The sequence below is a fragment of the Thunnus thynnus genome, chromosome 3 (assembly GCF_963924715.1).
Source record: "Thunnus thynnus chromosome 3, fThuThy2.1, whole genome shotgun sequence".
In the NCBI taxonomy this organism is placed as follows: Eukaryota; Metazoa; Chordata; class Actinopteri; order Scombriformes; family Scombridae; genus Thunnus; species Thunnus thynnus.
Genome location: NC_089519.1, coordinates 24,266,598 through 24,276,800, shown reverse-complemented (window position 1 = coordinate 24,276,800; position 10,203 = coordinate 24,266,598). Strand labels below are relative to the sequence as shown.

Genomic DNA, 10,203 nt, shown 5'->3' with positions numbered 1-10,203 from the left:
TCATAGTAATTAGTCAGTCAAATAAGATTTCATTATTTAACAAGCATATCTAAAGCTGATTACATGAATCATATCTTTCAAGATAACATTGGATAACATTTATGTTGCTTTAAAGTAGGCTGAAACTAACATCCAGAATGAGATTGTTATTAATTGATTATTAATGCAGAGGCAGAGTTTGCGAAGATCTTCTTGGAAGCATGCACCAAAGCATCCAAATATGAAGTGCAGTTTTGACCACCGAGGAGAACGACACAGATCCTTTAAAAGGCCTGAATATGAAATCTACAGTGTGGCCACTACACATGGTCTCAGGTTTTTTAGGTTTTTGCTCTCTTCTGGGCTCCCTCCACCACCCTGGACATGGACAACCGTGGTTATAGGGCTGGTCCTTGTCCGGTCCAGCCCAAAAAAAGCCCCTTCTTTATTTTAACTTCCTTTTTCCATGTAACATGAATGCTGTGTTCCTACCTGTTTACCTGACTACTGTTGTGATGGAGAAAATGATTGTCGCTGTGGTAACTTCACAGAGTCGTAACATCCCGTCTGAGAGTTTTATGAACAACTGAGCGACTGACATCTGATAAACCCTTCAACTTGATGCATCTGTTACTCAAACTGGATGTACTGGATTGTTTTTCCATCTTCTCACATGTCCCTAAAGCTCAAGATTGTTTTTTTTTCGATGCAGTGCCGTTTCAGCTTGACTGCTCACTTAAGCATGACATCAACTCAGATGATTAGGGCCTCAAGGATCATTATTATTATGCATTATTACCTGTCTTATGGAGGGGCTCTTTATTATATTTTACAGGATATATGCATACTACCAAATACATTTGTGTTTAGCCAAATCACCACAAACAGGAGGTCAAGAAGACACAAAAATGGGAAAACAAGTCATCTCTAGTGCTGGGTATCGAACCTCAATATATTTTTTTTGGTACAGAAAAAAATATGTCTGGTATTAAAAACTACCTACTGAAAGATGATGTTGGAAGTTTGATCAATGATGTCTTGTTTCCTTGATCTCCAATCAGATAGTTTTTGATGTAAAATCAAAGATTTGCTAGTTTTAGAGTATTTTATTTAGGCAATGATGTGTTTAGATCAAAGTTAACATTTGAATATTTAACACTGAAATGAATAAACAGGATTTGAAAGAACTATGGGAATTCTCAGTTTACATTCAAGTCCTTATTCATTCCTGACTTGTGAACATCCACTGAGGATCCCCAGTCTTTGTCCCATTTCAGGCAGCAGTCCCATCCAATTTGAGACCAGCCAGGGAATCAGCAGCCGTTTCCTCTTCACCCTCTTCCTCCTCTTCCTCTTCCTCCTCGTCATCATCATCCTCGTCATCCTCATCTTCCTCATAGTCGTCATCCTCGCCGTAGTCGTCTTCTTGGTCCCTGCTTCCGGACGCTAGATTCTTCCAGTAGGAATCATACCCTGACGCTCCATCATCGTAATAATCGTCGTCGTCGGCACCGGCCTGGCGGCCAAACTTCAACGTGCGAGCTGCAGAAAACACACAGATGTGCACAGATGTGACACGAGCTCTGGATTAATTTACTGGGATGGTGATCTCATACAGTACAGTGAACATTAACCAGTCGCAGCATATAAAAGTCTTATGAATCATGGAAATCATATTAGTGTGAACACCAACTGTAGTTTTAATTTTATTTCAATATTAGTTAAAAGGTTTATTGTAATAGCCAGTTCACACAGGAAGCATTGCTTGAGGTGTTTTTGACGTCGCTCTTCTGGCTCATGGAAAAAATACACTTCAGTGTTATTGCTCATCACCACAGGAATCCCCACGGTTTTTTTGTTGTTTTTTTTTCACACATTACTCCAAGGACAACCATTTGTTACTTGCTGCCAGATATCATAGTCACACAACTCTCCTACTGTTTATATGTTTATCTATGTTACTTATTGACAGTATCTGTAATGACTGACGAAGTCCCAAGTTTCGCAATGATCTTTTCGGTTTTACTTTAGATAGATTTCACCTGCCTGCTATGATAACAGGTGAAATAAAATAAAAAAGTCAATAAATAATAACACTACTTTCTTTCTGTACATGCCTCATAGAGCCTACTGTAAAGTAGGGCTGCAACTGATGATTATTATCAATTAATCTGTTCATTATTTTCTCGAGTAATCGATTGGTCTTTTGGTCCATAAAAATGTCGATCACCGTTTCCCAAAGCCCAAGACACAACCTAAAAAGTCTTGTTTTGTCCTGACCAGAAGTCCACAATCCAAAGATATTTAGTTTATTATCATAGAAGACTAAAGAAACCAGAAAATGTTCACATTTCAGAAGCCGGAATCTGAGAATTTTAGCATTTTTTCTTAAAAAATGACTCAAAACGCTTAACCGATTATCAAAACAGTTGCGACTCATCGATTAATTGCTGCAGCTCTACTGTAAATCTATTTCTATCAAGTAAACTGCTCATGTCAGTGAGCGGCTGCTGTCCTCAGGAGCTGACAGGACAGCTGGTTCTGAAGAGACCAACAGCTTGGTGTGGATTGAATGGACTGCAGGCAGACGTGTGTACGTGCTTCTCAGGTGTCGCTTTCGATGTGGATTTCCAGTAAGTGTCCACGGGTGTCAGTTACTGATGGTTGTTATGATGGTTGTTATAATGACTGTTTAAGCACTCTTAATTAGTTATTCAGTTAAATTAAAAGGAGATATTTCAACATATTATTGATTGGGATGATGGGACGTTTGGTACATTGAACAAGTGAGAGTCAGTCTGCTGAGGCTGAATGCAGCAGCTCAATCCAGGAAGAATAAAAACAATCTCTTCGAACTTTCATACTTATATATTCAAATTGTAATTTTGCTTTTTTTGTCTAGCATTATTGTAAAGCTCTATGAGTAACCTGAGATATCAGATTCATCAGTAGATTGTCAGCAAAGCTCTTCGAGACAGAGCAGAGCTTCTGTTTGACTAATGTTATCTCAAGAGAATGTCAGTGTTATCACATGACCAAGAGCTCTGTGATAACCCCACGGAGGAGTTCATGAGTGAATGTTCTCCTAAAATAAATCAAGACAGTACACTTTGGTTATTCAAAGTAGCCATGCAGTTAAAGTTCCGACAACTTTCTGAGGAAATCATTCAGACTCTCTTTCTTGGAAATAGGTTAATTTCTTGTTTTCACACTGTTTCACTTTCGTTGTAAAATGTCGTCAGTGATTCAGGAGAGAAGTTGAGTCTTATGTAACTTCCTCCAAACAGCAGTTTTACTAAAACATACAACTTTCATGGTTGATTCAATGGTTAGTGCAAGACTCACTGGACATGCTGAGGTCTTTGGTCTCCTGGGTCTCGTGGCCACACTTGGGGCACGGTGGCGCTTTGCCTTTCTCCTGTTTGAAGACCTTACTCTTGGCGTGGTCATCACAGTAACAGGCCTGAAAGGACGTAATCAGATAAGGTTGAAATGATCAAATGTTAATGTTAACTGCACACGCATAATATTGATATATTGTTTTAATTTTGGTTTGAAATACGAGAATGAAATCCAGTAACACATCTCTAACATGAGTCAACTTTAGAAGATGTTGGGTTAAGTCCACAGTCCTTGTTCCAAGCAAAAATGTACACTAAATTTCAGCTGAAGTAGGTATCTTCTAAACTAGTCTGTTTTTAATTAAAAATTCCCTCTTTGTGTTTTCCCAAACAGTTTCTTTGCTGAGCTGTGGCGATACGTCCTCGTAATCACATGCAGGGTTTTTTCTTCTTCTTTTTTTGTCTGGACAAAACAGCAGCAGCATCGGACGAAGACCTTTGAAACCTCATTTTAGTATTTAAAATATTTGCAAAGCATTTTTACACAGAAGGATGAATAATTATAGACACCAGTTACTCTACATGTGGGCACATTTAATTGAATCAGCCGTGGAGGTTTCGCTTTTGCTGAGGTGGATTCTTTCTATGTGTATTGTTTCTTTTATTGTGCAATTCCTTTTTCTATGGTGTGAAAAGTGCTATGTAAATGTTTTCTATTATTACTAATGTTTATGATTAGTCACTGTGTGTGTGTGTGTTTATATCTGCATTTGTGTCTTTGGGGTTTTTACATTTCCTGCATGGTGGGATTATTTCCTGTTTTAAGCAAACTAAAAGCAAAAGCAAACCAAAGGCAGGATGCGGTTGGATGCATCTGAATATTTGCAATACAAACAATTTGTGATTTGAGCTGATAAGATGGGTGTGGTTCACAGAGAAACATGCTTAGTACAGCATGAAGTGCAGATATGCATCTTAGTTTGACACAATCACTGCGTTTTCTAAGGTAAATACAGATGTTTCCTCACCTTACAGCGCAGGCAAGAGTGTTGCCCCAATCTGTTACAGGAAACACCTGAAATGGAATGTGAGCAAAGGCTAAACAAAGTGTGAACAATCATATCCTCTCTCCTGCACACTACTCTCTAGAACATACAAGATACACTTATTCTATTAACCACAAAAAGCTTAGGAATGACAGGGTGAAAGGAAAACTAAATGACTCACATTTGAATGTTTCTGCCTGAAGGACTTGGCAGCTTGCCTGGTGTTCAAACTGATCATCCTCACACAAGAAGTTCTGACAGAAGGAACAGCGGAAAATACGCCCTCCTATTCAAGAAGTTAAAAAAAAGAAGCCAGCATTGATGTCTTATGTGAAACTGATGTGACCTAATGGATTTCATTTGGGGGGGGGTTCTTACCATGATCCCAGACACCACGTTCACACTCAATGCAGTCTGCATCAGTCAGAGGACACGCACAGGCATGAGTGCTCAAACATTTCCTGCCGTGGCACACCCAAGCTTCACAGAAGTCACACACTGCTCCCTTGTGGTAAAGAAGATAATTATACTGACAAAAATCAAAGTTTGCTTCTTTCTGAAACCAGTTTCCCACGTCTTAAAACGATAGTTAGGCGCCTATATGTACAATGAAAGAGGTTTTGCTTGCTGTGATCATTTCTCCTGTTCACACTGACCATTAGAAGATCCCCTTTCAAATGCACTTACAATATAAATGATGGGTGACAAAACCCACAGTCCTAGTTTTGTGCAAAAATATATTTTACAAGTTTATCTGAAGATAATAATGAGGCTTTGTCAAATAGCCAGGCGGCTGTGGCTCAGGAGGTAGAGCGGGTCGTCCTCTAATTGGAAGATTGGCGGTTCAATGCCCAGCTCCTCCAGTCCGCATGTCGAAGTGTCCTTGGACAAGGTACTGAACCTCAAACACGTTAGGTTCCCCTCCTGATGAGCAGGTTGGCACCTTGCATGGCAGCCTCTGCCATCAGTGTATGAATGTGTGTGTGAATGGGTGAATGATGGCATGTAGTGTAAAGTGCTTTGAGTGGTCAGAAGATTAGAAAGGCTCCATTAAAGTACACCTTCCACAGTTTCAGTCTTTTTAGTTTAAAATTCCCTCTTTAAACTTGTTTCAACGTACATACGGGCACCTGAACATTGTTTTGAGACAGACTTAAAAATTGTGAACTTATCCTTTGAACAAAAAATAACTTAATGGTCATTTTAAACCCTGCAACATCCTTTGTAATTTATGCTGAATTATGAAGGCAGCATATGGCAGTACATAGTTACACACTGAACACTGGACTATTATTAGCCACAGGCACTTCAGGAAGTTTAACAGTATTATTCTGCCACACTATTATTAGCATGATTACATACTACATGGACAGTGTGCTGCTTCCACATTACTGATAGTCATTATTGTGGCCTTAATTATTAGACCCAGATTGCACTTGTACAGTATTGCAACACAGAGTGACAATAGGTTGCAATACTGAACAATAGTATCCATGTTACTATGAATATTTGTGCCCAGTGCTGTTTTTGCAATATCACTCTTTTGATGTCTTCTCATTGTATCTTATGCCACTGCACACTTAATCAACCAAATATGTACGATAAGACCTGTAGTTCACAGACTAAACTAAACACACTAAAAAATATATTGTTTTTTCCCAATACTCCCAATATTTATTTATATTAAACTGTATCTTCTCTGGCGTTGCTGCCACAACCAGATTTCTCCATTTAGGTTTGACAGAAGAGGCATTCTTGCAATGACATTATATCAGTTAAAAATGTTGCTAACTTACCACCATGGCCATCCCAGTGCTGTGGATCCCAGGATGTTTGATGACACAATCTGATGACTTCATGCACTTGGTTTTGCCTTACAAAACAAACAAATTTAAAATGTCATAGTTTAATACGGTGTCAACCTATTTTAAGGATACTATGTGTAAATTCTGATGTGATTATAGTATATTTCAAATTGTGCTGATAGTAAACATTTTTCCAGTACATACATGGCACACACTGCTGTCTGCCAAGTGTCAAAGTGCAATATTTTCTTTGTATTCTGCACATTAAAAGGTGCAAACTTACACAAAAGATTAACTTACTTATTATTGGCTTGTACTTGACATTTTTTATAGGAAGACTGCTTTGCAAACTAGAGGTGTGGAGTTTGAGAGACACAGGTCTTTACCTGATGGGGAGGGTCTAACAAAAGATACTGGTGCATTATGGGAAGTGTAGGAGCATGTGCTAGGAACTAAATGTCAGGATATCTTGACCATTCTTTTTAAAATCTGTCTCTCACAACTTTATGGAAGTACAGTACTAAATTGCGGAGTGCCCCTATTGATAAACCCACTGTGTAGTTTGTGACTGACAGATAGGAACCCACCATGTTTCACTACAGTTTACTCACCACACTGAGCGCAGACAGGCAGCTTCTGCACCGAGTTGCAGAAGTAGCAGAAAGCTCTGTTCTTCTGTTTTCTACCAGGGGGGCATTACAAAGAGAAATATTTATGTGTTAAAGGGAAAGTGATTAATGAGGACAACAATTTTAGACATTGGTCCAGTATTGAGCTGCGAAATGGGCTGCAATGTAATCTGACGGGGCACTTGCAATTAAAGCCATGACAGAGTTGGAAAGAAGAGGACCAGGAGGAGTTTGTTGTGTTGGAGTACAGAAAGCATAGCTTAGTGTTGTCTAAAAGATTTTTGAAGTCATGACTGAATATTTAGCTGATTTCAACAGCTCAACTCTCACGAGATTTCAGAATGAGACTTCTCTTTGAGCAAGACAATCTGAGCCTGTCAGTGGCAAAAAAACAAACACTTTTAGTGGACGTACATTGACGGGGCGGGACTAGTTTCAAAAATTGTTGTCCTCATTAGTCACTTAGACACAAAAAGATGGGAAAGTAGGATGCAGGTTGAAAAATAGCAAAGTTTCCCTTTAACTTGTTGACCAGTCCACTTGTTTTTTTTTAATACTTAAATGAGACATTATTTGAGTTCACAGCCCCCAAATAATCCTGTTTCAATTGGTTTATGTGCAATAGTGATAACTAATCATCATCAAAAATATTATAACTGTGATTCATGAAGGAAAAAATAATAAATCAAAATAATAATAGTTCTAGTAATAGAAGGAAGAGAAAAAACTTAAAAAAAAAAAAAAAGTTTTGTCGATACAGTAAAGCCAGACAGCATCTATGAATCAGAAAAGACAGGCGAGACATACTATGTGTATTTACATATACATATCTATACAGACACACACAGAACTCAGTGTAGGCACACATATCTACATCATATCATCACATTAATACACATCCACCCATCTACTAATAAATGTATTCATAAATCCATTGCCTCCATGTTTTCACTTTATGTAGTTTAGCCAAATTATCCCGTCTTGTTTCGAAACATTCAATATTACCCCAGATATTATAAGCAATTTTTTCCATGTTTTTAATCTGCTTGATTAATTCTTTCCATTTATCTGTGCTTGGGTTTCCCTTCAGCCTCCATTTTTTTGTTATTACTTTCAAAGAGCTTACTCTGTGCAGTGTAATTATACCTGAATATATGTTGTATGAAGCAATAAATGTACTTACCTCTGACATTTGTCACATTCCTACAAAACAGAACACAACAAAGTAAGAATGTAAGAAATAACAGTACTTGTGATACTTACAACATTTCCATTATGTATTAGCTACAGTGGCTACATACCAGTGGTGGAAAGTAACAAGGTACATTTACACAAGTAATGTACAATTTTGAAGTACTTGTACTTGACTTGAGTATTTCCATTTTATGCTACTTTATACTTCGACTCCACTACATTTCAGAGGGAAATATTGTACTTTCTGCTCCACTACATTTATTTGACAGCTTTAGTTACTTTTCAGATGAAGATTTGACATAATGGATAATATAACAAGCTTTTACAATACAACACATTGTTAAAGATGAAACCAGCGGTTTCCAACCTTTTTGGCTTTTGATGTCTTGCAAAAAGCAGTGTGTAGTTGGGGTCACATTTCACATGTCTATGAGTTGTTAACAGCTCCACCAAATAGTGATTTTTCCCTCTAAACTTCTCACATGGTTTCATTTCAATAAATGTTCAAATGATCCAATATTTCACTAAAAATCAAAGATTAGAGAAAAAGTCAAAAACTGAAAACAGATTTGTGTATCAGAACTTTGATTTTTCTTCTTTCTTCTCCCATTTATCATCTCACTACCCCAGCAGTAACATGCTGCTTACACACTGATGCTTCAGTAATAATAATATAATGATGTCATATATAATAATATATCAGTCAGAGGGACGAAATGAGTACTTTTACTGCAATACTTTAACTACATTTTTCTGCTAAAACTTATGTACTTTTACTTAAATAGGCTTTTTCATGCAGGACTTGTAATGGAGTACTTTTACATTGCTGTATTGGTACTTTTACTAAAGTGAAGGATCTGAGTACTTATGTTTATACCATGTTGGAGTTGCAGGGGTGTTTGGCCACTTCAACATGTTCCCGGTTGGCTCGACTCTGTTTCTCTCGCTCCTTACGACTCTCGGCCTTTTTCCGGGCTCCTGTTTTCTTTTTGGGCATTTCTGGTTCAACAGGTTGATGTTCACACAGCTGACGGCTGGATTTTCCTCAGGCTACCTGCAGGACAACCGACACAAACTGCTGTGGTGGATACGTGGCTAGTTTATCAATGAACAAGCGAACACTTTTGACATCATTAAATACACAAATCTAATCAATAAGACGGATCGCTAACACATGTGACGACTTGAGGCCCAACATACAGCACAAATAAATGTTTATAAGGTGTTTCGTTAATGTTGGCTAGCTGCTCAAGCCAGCGGCAGTTATTAGCTGACAGGAACAGTCACGTGGTAAATAAAATCAATTAACGTTAATTATCGCCGTTTAAAATGTAATATTTAGCTTGTCTAGCAGTTACATTAATGCTCCTTAATGTTACATGCAAGTGTCATTGAAAATTACAAGTCTGATTAACGATTTTTTTTTACCGAAATGATCAGCACTGCTATTGCTCCTAGGTCCGTCCTGCAAATCTGTTCGACTTGAAACATACAGCCAAGGCAACGGTTCCTATTTTTGATTTCCGTGTTTCCTAAATACAAAAACTTTGCTATCATCGAGACTTTTTTGCACGCCCGGGTCTCCCCAAAGTCAAAACTATACAAATTTTAGATGTCGGTGTCCAGGATACAACTCCACAATAAGATTTACTCAAATTTTATTGTCAGATAATTTTTTGTTAAAGGATGGGTTCACAATGTAGGATTTTAAGTCTGTCTTAAAACAACAGTCAGCTCCCCAAATGAACACTGAAAGAGGTTTTCCTCGCTGTAATCATCCCTCCTGTTCATACTGGCTATCAAAAGATCCCATTTCAATGTAAGTGATGGGGTTCAAAAGCCACAGTGTGTCCACACAGTCATTTTGTGCAAAATGCATTCAAAAGTTCATTTTAAGCATCTTAAGGCCTTATATGAGGCCTCAGCAGTCCGAGTCAGTCATATTAAGTGGATATCTGCCACATTTACAGTCTTTCTAGTATCCAGTTCCCTCTTTGTGTTTCCATGTTGAGCTGCGGTGGAAGAATAGTAACAAAAAGAGGAACTTTGGCACTAAAAAGACTGTAACATGTAACAAAGATATCTACTTGATTTGACTCATTTGGTCAGCTGAAGCTTCATATTAGCTTCAGATAAACTTTTAAATATATTTTTGCACAGAAGGAGGCTTGTTTTATTTTTGGCCCTCATCACTTACATTGTAAGTGCA

The 10,203-nt window shown here is 37.9% G+C and overlaps 1 protein-coding gene across 1 annotated transcript; it reads right to left on the bottom strand.

Annotated features, from left to right (window-relative positions):
• Positions 1 to 905: 905 nt before the first annotated feature.
• On the bottom strand, positions 906 to 9,525 carry znf330 (zinc finger protein 330). The gene is made up of 10 exons (XM_067584929.1): positions 9,423 to 9,525; positions 8,872 to 9,048; positions 7,984 to 8,003; positions 6,783 to 6,853; positions 6,163 to 6,239; positions 4,745 to 4,871; positions 4,548 to 4,652; positions 4,349 to 4,395; positions 3,325 to 3,442; positions 906 to 1,521 (listed from the first exon to the last, which is right to left on the bottom strand). The coding sequence occupies exons 2-10, from the start codon at positions 8,989 to 8,991 to the stop codon at positions 1,253 to 1,255; spliced, it is 954 nt and encodes a 317-aa protein (XP_067441030.1). The 5' UTR covers positions 8,992 to 9,048; positions 9,423 to 9,525; the 3' UTR covers positions 906 to 1,252.
• Between the last annotated feature and the right edge of the window lie 678 nt (positions 9,526 to 10,203).